Raw genomic sequence first — 21,953 nt, forward strand, 5'->3', positions numbered from 1 at the left:
AGGCGACTTCCGCAAATTTGTTGCTCTGCCTTGAAAACGGCGGAGTGGATATAGTCCCTGTCCAGGAGCCGTGGCTGAGTAGTAACGGCAGTAAGATTTCTGGATTAAGGACGGGAAAATTCAACACCTTGGTATATGGGGAGGCAGGTAGGCCTAGATACTGTGTGATTGTTAAAAAAGAGATTAAAGCTTTTATTCTCTCTAATTTCAGCAATGCTGACGTAACCGCGGTCTGTCTCGAGCGAGGAAGTAATGAAATGTGGGTGGTCTCAGCGTACATGCCCCACGGGGACGTAGCGGGACCACCACCTGCGATACTGGGCGAAATCACCGCTGAAGCAAGGCGGAGAGGTGTTGCCGTGATCATCGGTGCCGATGCTAATGCACATCATAGCATCCGGGGAAGCTCGGATACCAACACTAGAGGTGAGTCTTTATTTACTTTTATTGTAGATGACGGGCTTTGTATATGTAATAGGGGGAATGACCCGATTTTTATTACTGCGGAAAGGGAGAAGGTCCTGGACCTCACCCTGGTTAGTAGAGAACTGGAAGGTCGGATATCTGGCTGGAGGGTTCTCAACGAGCATTCCTTTTCTGATCACCGATATATTCAGTTCTCGGTGAACGAAGAACGTCCCGTTAAAATATCTTTTAGAAACCCTAAAAGTACTAACTAGGACTTGTATTGTAGGAAGCTGGGAGAGCTATTGCCTGCGGCGCCTACCGTTAGTTCGGACCTGTCCGAATCTGAGATAGACGTTCTGGTGGAAAACTTCACCTCGGCAAACAAAAGCCTTTCAGCTGTCCTGCCCATTGAAAGCTTACATTGGGGAAGGGCAAGCCGCCCTGGTGATCGGATTCTTTTGACGACCTAAGAGCGTCCAGTCGGCGGCTCTCCAACAGAGCCAGGAGGAGTAAATTACCCTCGGACTGGGCGCTCTATTAGATGAGTCTGGGGATTTATAAATATGAAATAAGGATAGCCAAGCGAGATGCATGGCGAAGCTTCTGCGAAAACGTAGAAGGCTACAATGAATCCGCGAGGCTTAGAAAAATACTCTCTAGGAATCCCGCTCCTCTGGGGTATCTGAGAGATGATGGTGGGGACTGGTCGATGAGTAGCGAGGAGTCCCTAAAGCTTTTACTGGACAATCATTTTCCCGATGTCCCAGTTGCCCAGGGATCTTCACGTGCATGGTCGATGGTCGTTGGCCATGCAGAAGTGCCTGCTATTCCAATACGGGAAAGTCAAATAACCTGGGCTATAGGCTCGTTCAAGCAATATAAGTCTCCGGGCCCAGATGGAATCATTCCTGCGCAACTTCAAAAGTCTTTGGGGATTTCCTGCCGCTGGTTGGCCATCATCTACACTAACTGCCTCAGCCTTAACTATATCCCGAAGTCTTGGCACACGATTAGGGTTATTTTCATTCCGAAGTCCGGCAGAAGCTCTCATGTATCACCTAAGGATTTCAGGCCAATCAGTCTCTCGTAGTTTCTTCTTAAGACGTTTTAGCGGTTGATTGACCTGTACCTACGGGAAAGGATAGCTCGGGGGTTACTGTCGGCTTCACAGCATGCGTACTGCAAGGGCAAATCGACGGAAATGGCTCTCCATTCGATTGTAAAGCAAATAGAGGGGTCCCTAGAACACAAAGAGTATGCTCTGGGTGCCTTTCTAGACATCGAGGGGGCTTTTATCTACAATATCTTACCGGAGGCAATCGAAAGAGCTCTGGTGGGTTTAGCAGTAGAGGCGGCTCTGGTTGAATTTATTAGCAAACTTCTATGCGGCAGAATTGTCGCAGCGGAGTGGGGAGGGCCAAAATTAAGGGGAAGGTGTGCAGGGGTACGCCACAGGGGGGTGTCCTATCTCTTCTCCTCTGGGTTGTGGTAGTCAACGAGCTTCTTGTGGAGCTGGAAGCCAATGGTTGTCGGGTGGTTGCCTATGCAGATGACCTCGCTATCCTAGTCAGAGGCAAATTTCTGGGCACCGTGCGCGATGTTCTGCAGGGCTACCTGGATACTGTGGCTAGGTGGGCTGAATCATGTGGATTGGCGGTCAACCCGGGAAAAACGTAATTGGTTCTTTTCACAAAGAGATATGTTGCCCGATTTCAGAACTCCCCCGATTGGAGGGGTACAGTTGGTACTTTCTGATAGGGTTAAATATTTGGGGATTGTTTTGGACAAGAAACTGTCCTGGATACCCAATGTGGAAGAGCGTTATTTTTGGTGTATATGGTATCACAACGGACTTCCGTGTTGTCCAAGTGAGCTATCCTTATCAGGGCAGCTACCACCTAACCTAACCTGTAAAACATTTTTTCTAAGTTTTCTAAAGGCTCTAGAAAAAAATGTCTAAATTAAAATAGGGGCAATTCTCTCAGTCTAGGAAGCGTATTAAACGTAGACAATATTCCAGGTTTTCTATGCCAAATATACATACATACATATATCCTGATCCGATCTGATTAGTAAAATATAAAATTTATGACGTAGCTGAATGCGTTTGTAACCATTTCAACTATCGTAGAAGTGCGGGTGCGACTCCCACTCCCGGGAGAAAAGGCTTTGAAGAGATTTACAAGGTATAATCGAAACAGCTGTCGCCTTGTCCGTCCTGATGTCACGTTGTTTAAATTTTTCCCAAATTATTAAATAAATTATAAAATTTATATTTTTTGCATTTTACAACATTTTAGAAACTGCAGCGCACAATAGCGGTGTTTAAGAAAAAAATCAGTTTTCAACATTCTTATCATAATTATATATATTGTATTGTATATATATATGTATATTATATTGTATTCAAATATACATGGGCTTGGGTATATAAAACGTATGCCCCTATTACGGTATACAACTCAACTTAGTTGGGTTGTAATTAAAACAACCCAACTTTAAGACAACTCAACTCCTGTTTGGTATTACGAATCATATATATTATTTCTAATTGCTGTTTTTATGTGCGGATCCCTTTTTCGCTCTTATTTGGAATCCAAATCTATAAATAAAGTTTTGGTTGTAAAGATGGAGATTCCGGCTATTAGCGAGCTTTGGGCAATTTTGGTCGTAGTGCTTTTGTTTAGCTATATTTTATTTAATAATTTGTTAAAAATAAACGATTGTGAGCACACAAATAAATCTGTTTGTACTATGGCACTATTGTGAATATTTGCACTGCATTTGCACTACATAACGCTAGATGGCAGTGCAAGCTGTAAGTTTTAATTGATTGACATCTAATTTCTGTTGATATTTGACAAGACTTTTACATACATACATACATACGTTCATAAAACATTCGTACATATAACTTTCATAATTCTGATGGTGACATCGTAGCCGCATATAAGCAAATAAGAGCAGCTGATTTCTGTTGATTTTTGATTTGAAACTTTGAAACCCGTTTAAGTTAAATACCTACAAACATACATACAAGGTAAGTTGTTAAATTTGTATTTATCAATTAATTTCGCTCACAATTTATTAATATCCAGAGATTACAATGCCTAGAAGGAGGACCTTAAATATGCCTTAGCTGGGCGAAAAAGACGGTAAAACGCTGGACGGAGTCAAACAAGTCAGCAAAGAAATATTGATCCACCGCGTTTAAGCCAGCGAATGCGTAACCACCGACAAGAACAATGTGAACAGGAAATAGTTCAGCGTAGAAGTGATTTGCAACAGTCATACATTTTAAGGCCAGGAAGTGATGTGAACGCTAGGAGGGCGCAGGAAAACCTTCCAAAAATGTATTGTTCGCACGCTTCGGCATTTCAGTAGAACAACATAGCGTTGGGCGTATGGACCAACAATGTCTGTTCTGCACGGCGAAACTTTATACAGGGGAGGTTAGCGACAACAGTTCCTCAATTTGTTGTCACAAGGGGAAGGTGAGTTTGCCGCAAATTTCTATATGCGAAGAATTAAAAATCCTCATCGAACGCAATGATACCATCACAAGACATCATGAATGTTAATTTGCCATTTGGGGGAAAAATTTTTGTATTTGGAGGTGATTTTAGACCAGATCTTCAAAATAAAAATTCGACGATTAATCCAAAATATTCGGGAAAATAATGACCATGAGTTTAAAAACTGGTTGGCCAAACTAGGAAATGGTGACTTAGAAATTCAATCAAATATATCCGAAGATACGATTAAAATACCTCGAAAATGCTACATTGATCATAATAACCTCACTGCTAAAGTCTTTGGAACAAATGAAATAAATGACAGAAACATATATAATTTTCATTCAACAGCTATTTTATGTCCAAAAAATTACGATTGCTCCACTTTTAATGAGTTTATTGTATCTAATTTATTGTCAGGTGAGAGTAGAGTGTATCTAAGTTGCGGTACAGTTGAGCAAGATAAAACTCATATTGTTCAGTGTTATCCAACTGAGTTTCTTAACTCCCTAAATCCTTCCGGCTTGCCCCCACCCACCCCCCCCCCTCCCATAAACTTCTTTTGAAGAAAAATGCAATCATAACGGTGATTCCTAACCATGCTGCCAAAGCAGGACTTATAAATAGTGCAAGGTTGGTTGTCACTCATTTAGGCGAGAACACAACCACTGTCAAATTAATCGACTCGGGAAAGATAGCAGTTATACCTCGAATTAAACTTACCCCGTTAGATCCAACTGTACATTTCCAGATGACAAGAAAACAGTTTCCGTTAAAAGTAGGTTTCGCTATGACAATTAATAAAGCACCAGGTCAAATTTTGAGAAATTTGGCTTATATTTGCCATTTGCCTAGCCCTGTACTTTCACACGGGCAATTATATGTAGCTTTTTCTATAGTAAGACGATTTGAGGATATTACCCTTTCAGTGCAAGAAACATTCAAACAAAAAATAACAAATGATTTTATTTTAACGTCTAATACTGTATTCAAATAAGTATTGTAAAAATAAATTGGTTTTATGTGTACCGGCTCGAGGTCAATATATTTAGTAATAAAAACACCAGTTTTTATTTTTTATTCCGATATATTTCGGTTACACGTCGGTAACCGTCTTCAAGGGACTATACAAAACAATGTAAAAACAAATTATCATACATGTAATATGTCATATTTTATAAACATACATACATTTTTGAGTTAAACGTCCGTTCGCGTTGGCGTGGAGTTTTGTATTGTCGATTTTGTTGTGAGTAAGTGTCTGTACAAGTGAGCGACGTTGATCGTGTCTGTTTTGAAGTTTAGTCGTATGTCAGGTGGTGTATGTATTATGTGTAACATTTCCAGTGTTAATCTCTTTCTATGGTGATTTTGTTGTTGTAATACCGACGCTTTCTCAAAGTTTGGACAGTGGCCACTAGATGCACAGTGGGCTGTTAGTGCAGTTTTTTGGTTATTTAAATTATGACAATGTTACAATAATAAACAATTTAAAATAGCCCATAAATCCTGCAACACACTCAAAAGCATGTTCAATAAAACCAAGTCCATAATACCTCCTATGGAAAAAAGCAACGTCATTTACAAAATTCCGTGCAATGGCAACAACTACGAAGCATGCAGAAGTAAATCAACAAAATCGACAGTACAAAACTCCACGCCAACGCGAACGGACGTTTAACTCAAAAATGTATGTATGTTTATAAAATATGACATATTACATGTATGATAATTTGTTTTTACATTGTTTTGTATAGTCCCTTGAAGACGGTTACCGACGTGTAACCGAAATATATCGGAATAAAAAATAAAAACTGGTGTTTTTATTACTAAATATATTGACCTCGAGCCGGTACACATAAAACCAATTTCTTTAAATAAAAAGGTCGCCAAAACGAATATTATTTGAAAAACGGAAGGCACGCCGTACACATACAACAACAAACATGGGGTATGCAAAAATAAAGGATAACAACATAAACACAAAAACGATGATCAACAAATTTCAAGCCATTTCAAAAAAACTGGTAAAACTTAGGTCTAGCATTAAGTTCTTGTTAAAATGCAGAAAATCAAAAATCATCCCAAATTTTATTAAAAATTTATCTAAGTGTAATAAATTATTTGTATTTGACCGAGGCATACATCCAAACATAGACAGAACTTTAGACAGACATACTTATCTTTACCATATCAAAATCTTAAATCTACTCATCAAACACAAACGCCACATATTAAAGAGGAAAGATAAACAAATTCAAGAAATACGAACACAAATAGAGAAACGGCTAAGCGCAGAAGACTTCAAAGAATTTGTGGAAAAGGAAGATAATGTAGCAGGTAAATTGATAATAGCTCTATAACAACGGCAACAACTAAAACATGAAAAGCTTCGAAATAAACGAAACAAAATACTTACCAACAACAACCACGAGGATTGGTTTGTCAACAAGACAAAGGTAGATATTCCGCAAGATATACAAGCGCTATTAGCAAAGGGACCGAAGTTCGGGCTGCCGATTGAGAGCCAACGATTCCCTCTTTTCCAATATATTGCTGATGGAGAGGAATTAATACAAACTCTTACTGACAAAGAAAAGCAAGAAGAAGCGCGCACAAAATTCTCGTTACTGGTAAAAAATTATGTAACAGCTAAAAGGGAAAGTGCAATGGACCGTGCAATATTAGATACTGTAGAGCGGACGCGGAAATTTCTTAGTAAAAACAACCACATACGAATTTTATCATCTGACAAAGGAAACAAAACCGTAGCCATGGAGATAGACGATTACAACAATAAAATGAGCGAGATTCTCAATGACTTGACGACTTACAGAGTGAATAGAAAAGATCCCACCTTAAGGCTACAAACGAAAAACAACAATTTAGTGGAAAAACTATATAGAATGGGATGTATCACGAAGGCGGAAAAAGGCAAACTCTCGACAACGACGGCACTACCGCCCAGGATTTATGGGCTACCGAAAATCCACAAGAAAGGACTTCCTCTCAAGCCGATTTGCTCAGCTTTTAACTCTCCATCATATGGTCTATGCCAATTTCTAATAAATATTTTAAAAAATATCACGGCTGACTCCAAATACAACGTTAAGAACACACTTGAATTTAAAGATAGAATCAATAATACCTTCATTTGAAGATGAAAGACTCATCTCCTTTGACGTGGTTTCATTGTTTCCAAGTATACCAACACAAATGGCACTTGACATCATACGTAATAAATGGACGATTATAAAAGAACATACTAATATGCCCAAACAACTATTTATGGACATATTAAAGTTTTGTATAGAAGAAAACAGATCCTTTAAATTCAATGACACGGTTTATACACAATTAAAAGGTATGCCCATGGGATCGCCGGCATCTCCAGTTATCGAGGGCATTATAATGGAAGAACTTTTGAACAATACGATGGAAAAATTAGTGCATAAACCAAGAATTATGACAAAATATGTGGATGATTTATTCGCAATTGTAAAACATGATGAAATACAGAATACCCTGAACGCGCTGAACACTTTTCATAAAAACATAAAGTTCACCATAGAACAGGAAGAAGAAGGAAAACTTCCTTATTTAGACTCTATGGTTATAAAAAGAGATAGCCAGATAAAACTTATATGGTATAAGAAACCAACTGCGTCAGGGCGACTAATAAATTTTTACTCTAAACACCCGAAGAGTATGATTATGAATACAGCAATGAGCTGTATACGACGCATGCTACAGATATCAGACGATGTCTATCATCAAGAAATTAGACAAGAAATTTTTTCGCTACTCAAACTAAATGATTTTCCTGAAAATATTATAAGGACATTAATAAGAAGATAGATGTGTGCAGGTAATCTAGAAAAATCCGCAACACCAAAAACGTTTAAATCGGTAAACTACGTACCTCAACTATCAGAGCGTCTAATCAAGTCCAACTGTTACAATAATAAACAATTTAAAATAGCCCATAAACCCTGCAACACACTCAAAAGCATGTTCAATAAAACCAAGTCCATAATACCTCCTATGGAAAAAAGCAACGTCATTTACAAAATCCGTGCAATGGCAACAACTACGAAGCATGCAGAAGTATTTACGTAGGCACCATCAAATCGAAGTTAAAAACGAGAATAGCACAGCACAAATCGGACATGAAACATTGTCATAATTTAAATAACCAAAAAACTGCACTAACAGCCCACTGTGCATCTAGTGGCCACTGTCCAAACTTTGAGAAAGCGTCGGTATTACAACAACAAAATCACTATAGAAAGAGATTAACACTGGAAATGTTACACATAATACATACACCACCTGACATACGACTAAACTTCAAAACAGACACGATCAACGTCGCTCACTTGTACATACACTTACTCACAACAAAATCGACAGTACAAAACTCCACGCCAACGGACGTTTAACTCAAAAATGTATGTATGTTTATAAAATGACATATTACATGTATGATAATTTGTTTTTACATTGTTTTGTATAGTCCCTTGAAGACGGTTACGGACGTGTAACCGAAATATATCGGAATAAAAAATAAAAACTGGTGTTTTTATTACTAAATATATTGACCTTTTGCCGGTACACATAAAACCAATGTCTTTAAATAAAAAGGTCGCCAAAACGAATATTATTGTACAAATATTTAAATATGTAGCTAGAATCTTTAATATCAATGTGTAAATAGCTATAATATGGGCATATGGGAAAAATAAATTGGTATATTTTCATAACTCGCAACTATGTTTTGTATTTTGTTGCGCAAGACGCGCACGTGTCCGGCTAGTTACAACTTATTTCAGTTGAAGTTGAATTGATGTTGCCAACCTAAAAAAATGATGATTTGACAGATAAATGAACAGCTAATCAATTTGTGGCTGAAACGTTACGCATTTGCAAGTGATTTTTTTATCAATAGCAAAATGGATAATAGTATGTTGTTGACAAAATTGGCATGTTGCGAATACGAAAAAATTTACGTGATCACTCCAATCCCTTTGAGTTATCAACCACCAAGAAAGAAAACGTTTAAATGGCAATTGATGAGCTTCTAATGTAGTATTTTGCAGATTTGTAAGCTATTTTCGGTTAAGTAAGGAAGCATTTTGCTCCTTACTAAACGAAATGAAGGGCCATTTCCGCAAACGCGTTCGAGGGACGGCTGTACCTCCTATTTTAGTTAAAATTATGCGCTAAACTCCGATTTCTTGCTGACGGCAACTATCAAAATGCTGTGGAAATGATTTTAGTGTTGGACTGGCACAACCTACGACATCTATAGTTGTTAAAGAGGTTTCAGTTATTATTGAGGAGCATATTTGTGCGAAGTGGATAGTGGGTTGTATCGATGGGACTCACGTTCGCATAATTTCACCAATAAAAGGAATGCAACATTTATATCTAAATAATCTAAATAGGAAACGCTACTACAGCTGAAACGTCTTGACTGTAAGTAAAAATGAACACACAAATAATAATTTAGAACCAAATTATTGACATAAACTTATTTCCATTTTTAGCTTTGCGATTACAAAATGTCGATCCGATATGTGGATGCCAGGCACCCAGGCGCTAATCACGACTCATTTGTTTTTAATTTAAGCGACTTGAAGGTGCATTTGGAGAGAAACATACAGAGTAAATCTTGGATCTTGGGTAAGACTGGTCGTTATTATATATACAAATAAATTGTTTAAAATCCATTGTTTAAGGCGATGCTGGTTACCCTCTGAAAACCTATTTAATGAGTCCTTATCGCATGGCAGAACATGGTTGTCCGCAATCTCGCTACAATACCGTACACTCAAAGGCCCGAAATATTATAGAGAGAACAGTTGGAGTAGTAAAGAGCAGATTTCGCTGCCTTTTATCTGCGCGTGGCTTACATTATTTCCCTGAAGAGGACAAACAAATTGTGAATTGTTGTTACGCTTTGCATAATATTTCCTAACACTTTGAGTGGAACCTCCAGAAGATATACCACCTACTTTTGATGCGGACATAAGCAATGAACACCTTAGTGTGGAAAGAGAAACCGAGGATGCCGCCAGGAGGATTCGAAATAATATTATGGTATACATTTAATAAATTTGTGATTCATTCAGTCTTTTATTTTCAAATGTTTGGCAAAAATAAATACTCATAACAAAAATATCACTTCATGGTTCTTAAAAATGAACGTTTGAACCAGTGGGCTACCTAGTCGTAGACGCGGCTGCAGACATAGTGTTAACATGTTGTTGTTGCTGTTGTTGTAGCGATAAGGACACTCCCCGAGGGCCTTGGGGAGTCTTATCGAATGTTGGTGGTCCTTTGCCGGATGCAGATCCGGTACATTCCGGTACCAAGCCCGACCATCTCGGTAACGATTTGTTATGACCACATGCGACCTTCTAGGCCACTAGACAACCCCTTGAATCTGGTATTTTAGTCGCCTCTTACGACAGGCATACCTACCGCGGGTATATTCTAACCCCCTAACCCGTTGAGGGCATAGTGTTAACATCCTCTTCGTCATCGCTAGCCGGTCGCATATTCTCCGTCCCGAAAGCTCGACCACTAGGTGCAACTTGGCTTCTCATTTCAATCAGTTGCGCAACACTTTCCTCTAGCGGGTTTAGAGACTTTTCTTGCGACGGACCTCCACCGGTTGTAACAAGGTTGCTGCGGTTGTTGGAAAGCTATCATCTCTTTAAGTTCGCATTATAATGTACCCAAACCTCAAAGAGAAATATATATATATATATATATTAGGCCGGGTCGATTTGTGGGGAGGCAAAAAAATCGCCCATTGCTCTGTGAAAATCATATTCTAGGGATCAAAATAAGAAACTTTGCCGAAGGAACCTCTAAAACGAATTCTGGTGTCCCCCAATTTGGGTCGAACTTTTGGGTAGGGGCAAATTTTGAAAAATCCCACTTTGACCCATTTAGAGTGCTCCAATCGAGTCCAAATGTATGACCGACCCCCACTAACTTTGGAGGCCCGACCCTCCGATGCCAGTGGCCTACCCCCTGGAGGCCCCCTGGGGGTTCACCATACAAACATTTCAAAAAATCGCCGGTTTTGCACTTTACATGAAAAAATCAGCGAAATGCCTATGTTTTTTCTTTTTGGAGTTTATTTTTCTCTTTAGAAATTTATTTAGTCAGAACATATGTAAATGAAAAAATGAATTTAACTTAGTAATAGAAAAGAAATTAAAAAAAATTATTAGAAATTAGCGTTTTTACAACCCTTTTAAAACCAAGGCATCACTGTGATGCAACCGTTTTAAAAAATGAAGGTATCACTGTGACACAATTGCAGATCGTAAAATTGCTTGCGTTGTTTTTTTAAGCCACCACAAGACACAGCAGGTAGAATTGAAATTACCATTTCATTCTTATTACCTCGCTTCGTAGACCATATATAACGCGACAGTTTTTGTGAATGCATTAAGTCGTTGTGAAGAACTCAAAGTGTGAAGTGCTAATTTCAGATAAAAAAATATTTCAAAAAAAATAATAAGTGAAGTGACCATTCCAAATCAAAAAGTTTACAATGAATCCACCATCCTCTACACCGCAAGATGAAGCAACTACATCAACAACTATCGTTTCCCATAAATCATTCACTATTCAAGTACAAGATAAGTTGATTGGAATTTGGGAAAAACTTGGTATGGAAATAATGCTGAAAAAAAGTGTATTTAATAAATTAAATAAATTGCTTGACAAGTATCAAGAGCAAATCAAGAGAAGAAACAACACCCAACAATTTACAGAGTATGTAAAATCTCTGGAAACAATTTTTTACATTGGAACATGTAAATGCGATTTTAAGGCAGCTCCATGTGCATGCGGCTGGGTTCCCGAACGCCTCAAAGAGTTCATGCACGATCAACATAATCAGAGAAGACTAACAATGGATGCATTTATGATCGAAACTGAAGAGCAAGGAGCAACGTCTATGTCATCAATGCCAACATACCAAGATCACGATAATTCAACATACGCACCGCCATCGGTTCAAGAAGATATGGATAGAAGCACAAGTTCACAATACACAGAGAGATACGATTGTTTTAACTTTGTCTTGGTATGTGACAGATTTGGTGTGCCTGACAGAGTAGCATTAGCATTGGGAACCGCTCTTTTGCAAGATTTTAAAATTAAAGATAAGCATGGGAAACCTCTCATCATGGATAAATCGAAAGTTCGCAGAGAAAAAGAGAAATGCAGACAAGAAGTGCTTCGCAAACGGTTAGATGATACCAATTTGTTAGCGTTTTCATTCGATGGCAGAAAAGATGATACTTTAACGATAGATAAAATTGATGAGAAGTATCATACTAGGATGGTAAAAGAACCTCATCTTGTTATTTTGAGAGAACCCAATTCTGAATTGATTGGTTACGTAAGACTGGAACATGAAACCGCTGAATACAAAACAACCAAATTAAATGGTTTTTTCAACGATAAAAATATATCAATGGATGCATTAATTGGAATATGCACTGACGGTGAGCCAACAAACACTGGCCCACACGGTGGAATTATACGACGATTCGAATTGCTGTTAAAAAGACCATTGCATTGGTTCGTTTGCCTTCTACACTTCAACGAACTTCCGTTTCGGCATTTGTTTGAAGCTTTAATTAAATCAACCAGCACTGGACCAAGATCGGGAACCGGAAAACTGAGCCGTCAAATCGAAACTTGTGAAACTCTCCCGGTAAGTTATTGCTATCACTCATTTATTATAATTGTCAACCATTTTTAATTATTTTATTATTATATATTTTCAGGTGTGGACGGCTTCCAGAAAATTTAGTTGCAAAATATGCCCCCTGCTCCAGAAAAAATAGAATTTTCCACCGATTCGAAGTACTTATACGACATGGCCCATGCAATTTCTAGCGGCGTGGTTCCGGTGGATCTGGCTAACATCAAACCAGGGAAAATTGTACATTCTCGGTGGCTCACCAAGGCCGCTAGATTATTGCGATTATATGTGACAACGGAAAATCCAGATGCAAATTTAAGAATTCTGGTTGAATTTATAATTAAATGTTATGTGTCAATGTATTTCAATATCAAGTATTACAGCTCTGTCGTGTACGGCAGTGCATTATTTTTCAAGTTCATTGGTTGGTCACGATTTCTAGAACCTCGTTTACGCAAAATTGTCAATCAAGTAATTAAAGATAATTCATATTATGCGCATTCGGAAAATATCTTGTTATCAATGTTGCGATTTAGAGGTACTATGAAATTTTTTTTAATACAGGAGAGTCTTTAGTTGTTCCATGTGTAATTTTTAAGCCGAATTTCAAAAGCAACGAAAATCTGCATTTCGTTTTAATATTATAGTGAAGTGTGAAAAATAAAAATCTATATATATAAAAAGAAAGGCTAAATTGTGTGTTAGTTGGTCGCCGGTGTTTGAAGAGATGCGTCGGTCGATTTTGTTCAAACTTTCACACAAGTTGCGTAAACCTCACCCGGTGGTTACTACAGGTACAGGGTCTCGCGATATAGGCCAAAACGTGGGCCAGTGAATGCCTAGACAGTGTTTATACAATATGGATATCAAATGAAAGCTGTTGATGAGTGCTTTAGTACAGAGTAATATATTACCCAGAGACGGACTGGGACTGGGATTAGGACTAGGACTGGGACTGAGACTAGGAGTGGGACTGGGACTGGAATAAAATACATACCACCCTCTGGGACAGGCAATAAGGGATGCAGAAGAATGAGAAGGGATTGAGAGAAGAGAAAAGAGAGAAGGAGGAGATTGAGAAAGAGATAGAATGAGACGAATATGGAGATAGATGAAGCGAAAAAGACGGAGGGAGGAGTGAATAAAAGGATTAGGAAAAAGTGAAGAGGGGGGAGGGCAGAGTCAGACGGAAAGGCTTATTAAAATGTATGCAGATAGGCCAAATTTAGGGCAGGACGTCTGCCGGGTCTTCTATTTTATATGGAAAAGATATGGGGAAATCCGCCAAACTTTGGTTTTTTTGGAGAAAAAAATTTTTTTTGAAACTTGGTATCACGCAAATATCTTTTTGTTAGGAACATTGAGGGGTAAATTGGAGCTATAGTGCATCGCCGTTACTCGTCTTACATAATGCCTCAAAAAGATATAGTCAAAAGATCGAGCAAAATATATATAAATTGAGGTCGCAATGTTAAATATACATTTATTTCGACACTTCTGTACCGATTATATCGAAATTTTAATAAAATATGGAGATATATGCAGCTGTTAGCTACGTAAGATTTTTTTGATACACGAGACCCGGTTTTATAATATCGGTAAAAATATAAAACCGAATAACCGCCAAATATTTTTTACTGCAAAGTTTGCAACACATTTATTTTAACACCTTTCTACCGATTCTTTTGAAACTTTAAAAACATATAGATATGTGAACGAAGTATGTTTAGGTAAAATGTTTTAATACCCGAGATCCGGTTTTGGAGATATTGATAAAAATATAAACCCGGAAAACCTTAAATTTTTTTACTTATTTAAACACTTCTTAACCGATTGTGTTGAAATTTTATAAGGATGTACATACCTATATGGGGTATATTTAGGTAAAATTTTGTTGATACCCGGAACCCGGTTTTAGAGATATCGGCAAAAATATTAAACCGGGTAACCGTCAAATATTTCATACCCGTTTGTTAATTTTTTCTCTACACCACAGTGGTATACCATCAATTGCCTCATCTTGGAATATTCGCTTAAGGAAAGTTATTGATGTTTGTACATGGGGCAAATATACGAAATTTTCGCCAAAAAGTGGCAATCGTCAAAAAGTGTAGAAAAAAATTTTATTTTTTTTTTTAATTTTTGTACCAAATTTGTGTTTATTTTTATTTACTTTTAAATACACGTTGAGTGCTGCCAAATATCATGGTAGTGATCCTGATCGTTCCCATGAGATTTGATCGTGATCCACAGCTCGATGACTCAACTTCGATCTGGATACTGTAACATATTTAACTCTTAACTATCCAGAATCAAGCCCGACATACAAAACATATGTCCTGCTTGTAATGTATCCCCACATGACACCAACCATCTTTTTAACTGTATTGTGGAACCAACGCCTCTAACGCCTCTCATTATGACCCACCCGTATTGAAACAGCAAGTTTCCTTGGACTCTCGTTAGAGGACATTGATGACAATTTGTGATCGGTCGCACCTATTGGATGGGGCGAAGCACTGCTACAACTACAACAACCCCATTTTTCACTTACAGCAGTACTTGCTGTGGGGTACTGGCTTAAGATACAATACAAGGACAAGGAAGAAACTGTCAGCAGAGTTAGCTGTGTTTATTTTATTGGTAAACGACAGATAAGTAACGTATCAGTCGTCGCATACGTCATACTTTGCCAATTTTCTACTTTCGATATAAGTCAGTGACGTATTGTAACTTTTTAAACCATAATGTATTTTGCTGTTGCGTGTAGAAAACTTTCGACAGTAAAATTGAAAACTTTCTGTGCTTTCTATGGTTTCTAGACATAGAGAATACCCCTATTGAAAAGAATTACCTAAGAACATCGAATTTACATAAAGTAGTGTAAGAAGCACCTCTGATAAGAAAGAATCGGCCAAAAATGCCGATACCAATTGTTAGAGCCGATACCAGCTGATGCCGATTTATCGGTCGAGCCTTAATTTTAACAAAATTTTAACCAGGGTTAGGAGGGGAAATATTTTTTTTTACAAAGGCTGTATGTGTACTTACTTTAAATATTTAGCACCACCGTACGATATAACTTTGGCCATAGTGTAAGCATTGCTTAGCACACTTATATTCCAACGTGTGTCCAATTCTAAATAGCAAAGCAATGTAGATATATTTTCTTCTGGAATATCTAATTCCTGTACGGTATGTTCAATTGAAAATCCGATTTCATGGCCAGGGCAAATTCGATCACTTGTCAATTCTCTATTAACCGATACATTGTTTCTCGAATTTTGTAATTTTTTATATTGCTCTTCCGATCCACCTTTCGAAGTTGTCGTCTTTGCGCATGCGCACGGCACAAAAACATGCTTTAACAATTTACGTATCACATGCCGATCAAGCGAGTTTGCATAGATATGTCGCTTTAGTTCAAATTTATCACCACCACGAGCATCTAAAAAGAGATGACATTGCGCTGGTTTGCCATCTCGACCAGCCCGTCCTATTTCTTGGACATAACTTTCATAATTACGTGGCATATTATAATGAATAACAGCACGTAAATCATGCTTATTAATACCCATACCAAATGCTATGGTTGCCACAACAATACGTAATTCATTACGCATAAAAGCATTTTGTATTGTCCTACGACGTGAGGCAGGCATACCAGCGTGGTAAGGTTCTGCAGCCCAATTAGTTCTTTTTCGCTTTCTCTTGCCAGTTTCTGATGAATCTTTTTCTTTAAATTGATCTTGCATGCAAGTTCGCAGATATGATGCTACTCTTTCACACTCCTCACGGCGTGTGCAATAAACGATAATTGATTGACAGTCACTAAATCTGGAAATGTACAATACGAATAATTAGGTGGCTGCAATGGTATATTGAGTTAAAAATGTTGGCCGCCTGTCTGAAAAGGTGCTGCAAACGGCAGTGACCTGCAAATTGATGGCTAATCTACGGATATATCGACTTTTATCTCTCACTATCAATGTACCCCTTTCCTTCTTCTACTTTTTGTAGCAGTGCTTAGCCCTAAGGCCACAAAGCTTCAATTTCGTCATAATAAATCGTTCCCGAAATGGTCGGGCTTGTACTTTAATAGTGCTTGTTACCGGAAAGTAACGGAACAGGCAGAGGACCATCAACATCGATAACACTCCCCAGGGCATACATACATTGTGGGCAATTGTTTTATAGGTAGATACGGGCGTTTCTTTGTCTTTGCCCCTAGTGTTGCCAGCGCGGAACTTCAGGTTTTTTAAAGCCCCTGAAATTTAGGTGCATTCGCCGTAATGCAGGTCACTCCCAGTGTTATAGGTGCCAGACAGCCGGTAGCGTAATGCCATCGACGTGGATGTGCAATATCCCCGACATCTGCTGTGTCCACGTTGCAAAGAACGCCGCCGAGGACTTGGTTGGTGATAATGCCAAGTTACGCGAGGCGAAAAAACTCGAAAAACTATGAATTTTAGGAAACAATAGTAACTCCTTCTGATGGGAAAGGGAGCTTCAATATGTAAAAGTGGGGATAGGAACCCACCCTGTAGTACCCCTTGTTTAATTATTCTGGGTTTTAATTTTACGTTCCTGAACTGCGCCGATGCCAACCACACACAGATGATATTCAGTGCACATTTTGAGACTGGGGAGAAGGGTAGACCCTTCAAAGTCATGCAGTAACGTACAACGAGATTGACCGTGTCAAACGCTTATGATAAGTCTAGCGCTACGAGTACTGTTCTGTGGTGGAGTTTTTGGTTTAATCCGCAATTTTTTTGCGCGGTGGCGGTGCTATGTGATTTTCTAATGACATGCTGGTGCTTGACGAGCCCCAGGTTAGGGGTCTTGGCTAGAGGCGACAGGAGAGATAAGGGGTGATGTATCTTCGGTTCAGCTCTATTTAAACTGCAAGTTTTCTTGGACTTCCGTTAGAGGATACTGATGACAATTTGCAATTTTTTTGCGCGGTGGCGGTGCTATGTGATTTTCTAATGACATGCTGGTGCTTGACGAGCCCCAGGTTAGGGGTCTTGGCTAGAGGCGACAGGAGAGATAAGGGGTGATGTATCTTCGGTTCAGCTCTATTTAAACTGCAAGTTTTCTTGGACTTCCGTTAGAGGATACTGATGACAATTTGTGAGTGGTCTCATCTACTGGATGGGGCGAATAACTGTTACAAAAAGAATATCTCATTCGTTAACTGCTTTCCCAGACTTTAGTAGTGGTACCACACTCGCCAAGGGACCAAGTTGAATTCAAGCCCCATTGCTGAAGTTTTTAGTATCAGCATGGCGATACCGTCCGGGCCTGCTGCTTTTAATGGTTTCGCAAGTCGGATGGTTTCTTCAACCTCTTTGGCTGTGATGCACTGTGTTTATGTTTATGTGCGCGCCTGGTTGTATGTCGTCTGGATTTTTCAACCGAGTGACAACTGGTTAATATTAATGCTAGGATTACCCAAGAGGTTAGCGAAATATTTAAAAATTTAGACGTAAGATCGGGAGTAATAATCTCATTTCAGAAGGAGGTATAATAATGAATAAGTCTTAAATCAGCGATAGTACCTATGGAATGTTGTTCCTATCAAGAAAGTGAAAAGGAACGTGAGTACTGAAGAGTTTGGACCTATAAACAATCTTTCAAAATGGGAAAACATTATGGAAACAGTGGTTGAAAGTCCTCTAGTCCAGTTCATTATTTCGAAGAAAACAGTATCCTTTAAAAGAGCATTCCGGCCGTAATCTGAACACTAATGTGAGACGGCTTTGATATTGGTATTTTCCCAGTGAAAAGACCTAAATAATAAAATGTATATTAGCAGTATTTATTTACTTAAAAACTGTATACGATTTACGGATTTATTATGTCGTAAAAACTTCATAATATAGGCTTGGTTTCAAAACATTTTCACTGATCGGTTTCAACAAACAGTGATTGATTCAAGTATACAAAAAAAGTCGCGATAAGTTGTGAGCTTGATCTTGACCTCTTATACAATGGGCTGTGGTTAAACAAATCCAAACTAAATGCTAACAAAAACGACCTTTATTTTGTTATCTAAAACTATAAGAATCAACGTTCTAAACTTTGATCAATAAATTAAAGATGAAAATATCGATGAAATAAAAACGATGATAATAAGCAGAGCAACCCATAATATACAATAGTGCCAATTTTCGCATCACTAAATAAATGCACAACAACAAAAACATTAAATCAAGCTACATAAACACATTAATCATCGTTTACCCACATACATACAAGGCAACGAAGAGATAACTCACACACAGATGTAGTCATCAGCCGAAGGTGTACTCACGCATACACCGGCATATGGCTATAAGATAGACATAAACTACAAATATACATGTACATATTGTAACAAATTTACTTGCAAATCCTCTTATTTGCAACATTCTGCTAAGTTCGAATCACTAAATTGTTGAATAAATAACTCCAATATTTAATAATGCAAAATGACCTTTATTAAAGTACTTCACAATAAATAACTCTACATAACTCTACTCTACTACTCTGCACGCAATCTGCTTAATCAAAACTGATTGATTGCTTAAATGAAACTAAACTGTCGCGCCGCTACTGTTGCCTTTTTATACTGTCTGATTTCCTTGTTGCATACTTCTAGGCTTTTCCATTCCAGAACTTACTAGTTAGTTATCAGCTACAAAATCACGAGCCACGACTACGTTTATAACTTCTCATATGCGTAATACTTGCACAAATTATTGCCCTCTCTTGTGAGCAACTTAGATAAGATATATGCATGTGTTTGTGCGTTGCTTCTCCGCTGCTCGTATACGTACATATGTGTAGACATAATGATTGAATTATTGATGTGCTAATATTCGTAACAATATATAGCTAATAACCAAGCAAGAGATACAATTGTCCTGGAATACAAGTTCGCGAAATGACTAGACCTTCGGAGAAATGGATGAACGAGAAGACAGAGAGTATAAAAGCAGCACAAGCTGAGTAGTCAGTAATCAGTTTTGATATAAGCACGCTATCAGTTGCGAGGTGAAGTTTAATTGCGAAGAACTTTCAAAGTAGTCTAATAAAGACCATTTTGCAATACAGAGTATTGGGGTGTTTTATTCAACAGTTTAGCGATACGAACGTAAGCAGAAGGTTTGGAATAAGCGGAATTTCACTAAATTCGTTACAATAGCATATTCTTTACATGACTCGTAACCAATAAACCAATATACTTAGGCAATTCCTAAAGTCTCTTTTTCAACGTATGTGCTGTGATTTTAAACCTGTCATGTGTGATATGTTGTTGTTTCGTATATAAATTTTTGGTAAAACAAAATATATTGTAACGAATTTAGTGAAACTCCGCTTATTTGCAATATTCTGCTTACGTTCGTATCGCTAAACTGTTGAATAAAACACTCCAATATTCTGTAATACAAAATGGTCTTTATTAGACTACTTTAAGGGTACTTCGCAATTAAACTTCACATCGCAACTGTTGTATACTTACGAACGTTTTCCAATTAATTTATTTCAATAACGATTTAAGGTTTTAATGAATCTGAATAATAATACTTTTATTCAGCGAAATTACAAAAGTATTTATATTTTGTTATAAATATCAATTTTTTCAAGCGCGTCTTCTTGTTCTCGGTCGTTCACTAACTATATACGGGTTGACGTCTTAATCAGCAGGGCTGTATTTTTTAAGATGATAGGAGCGTTGCCATCTGAGGTGACAGCTCGGCCACTCCTGCAGGTAAATCGACCTCGATTTCATCCACGAGACCATTGTCGTCAAGTTCAGGTGCGCTACTGCACCAACGTTTCATTTTATCTGAACTAAATACTGAACAAAATTTCTTTTTCGTGATCTGGTATATCCTCGATAAGATAGCGATCATTGCCGAGAACTTTGGCTACAATGTAAGGGCCACGATATCTCGGTTCTAACTTACGAGATTCACCTACAGCGGACGGTTCATTTTCGATTACTACAAGGTCGTTCTCATTATATACTGATGGCTTAGCGTGTCGTTGATCAAATCGCAATTTCCATTTGGCTCGTTCATCGTTAATATTAATTGCAGCTTGTTCGCGTTCCTGCTCTATCGGTATGGAAATGCTGGAGTCAGTTACGTCGCTTTGAACGGCGGCAAGTAAACGATTTCGCACAGTATCACGTAGATTAAAATCGAAAACTAATTCATTCGGACAGAATCCTGTAGTTGAGTTTCGTTGCGAATTAATTGTCCATTGAAGGTCTTTTAATTTTAGATCCCAGTCTTTCGGATTTTCGGTGGTTGTACGGAGAAAATTTAGGATAATCTGGTTGGCGCGCTCAACTTGGCCATTAGCGCGCGGAGTACGGCCGGCGGTTTTGGTGTGACGTATTCCGTTTTCGTCGCAGTAGCTTTCAAACGCTTTGGACGTGAACGCGCTTCCTCTATCGCTTACAATTTGGTTGGGCAAACCAAAATAGCTCGATATTTCATTGAGCGCGTTAATAACCGGCGAAGTTTTAGTATCGCGCACGGCTTTTACAATTAGAAATTTTGAGAACGCATCAGATACTGCAAAAAAGTAACAGTTACCTCGTTTACTGCGAACGAATGGACCCATATGATCGATATGGATCACGCGGAACGGGATTGGATCGATTGGACTGAAATGCATACTACCTTCAGTTTTTCCAGGCCGATGCTTTTGATAGCAACACGGTACGCACGCGGTGATATAACTTTTTACATAGCGTCGTAAGTTCGGGAACCAATAAAGTTTTTTAATTCTTTCGATTGTCTTTTCAAGCGCGGGATGCCCGGCATCATCGTGGCATGATTTAACAACACGCCAGCGCACAGCTTTTGGGACAGCAAATGCTAACCCATCCACTTGTTTTCGATATAATCGTTGATTTTTAATTTGATAGTCGGTACGGATTTGTTTTTCGCGTTCAGACTTTAATTCACCATTTAGAATTTGAATGATCTCACGAAGGCCATCGTCTTGTAGTTGCATAGTTAAGAGCCAGTCGCGCTGATCGGCGGTCACATTTAGTACGAACCCAGCAGGTTCTATTTCTTTCGGCGGTTCTACAGGCATACGGCTTAGCGCATCCACGTGCGACATGGAGCTACCCTGGCGATGGATACACTCAAAATCAAATTCGAGTAGTCTTAGCCACCAACGAGCAATATTCGGTTTGAGTTCTTTATTTTCTTTTATTTTTGCGATCGCGGAACAATCGGTTACGAGGCGGAACGGTTTACCGAGTAGGTATATGCGGAAGCGGT

The 21,953-nt window shown here is 38.4% G+C and overlaps 1 protein-coding gene across 4 annotated transcripts in view; it reads right to left on the reverse strand.

Moving 5' to 3' along the window:
• Positions 1-21,953, reverse strand: part of RecQ4 (RecQ4 helicase) — a 167,756-nt gene that overhangs the window by 24,894 nt on the left and 120,909 nt on the right. For 3 of the 4 annotated variants that reach the window (XM_067787127.1, XM_067787129.1, XM_067787128.1), the window contains one exon: positions 15,712-16,497. The exons of the other annotated variant lie outside the window; for it this stretch is intronic. In XM_067787127.1, the coding sequence (XP_067643228.1) occupies positions 15,712-16,497 (786 nt within the window). The remainder of the gene's footprint in view (positions 1-15,711; positions 16,498-21,953) is intronic. 4 annotated transcript variants of the gene reach the window in all.

The sequence above is a fragment of the Eurosta solidaginis genome, chromosome 5, assembly GCF_040869045.1.
Source record: "Eurosta solidaginis isolate ZX-2024a chromosome 5, ASM4086904v1, whole genome shotgun sequence".
Lineage (NCBI taxonomy): Eukaryota > Metazoa > Arthropoda > Insecta > Diptera > Tephritidae > Eurosta > Eurosta solidaginis.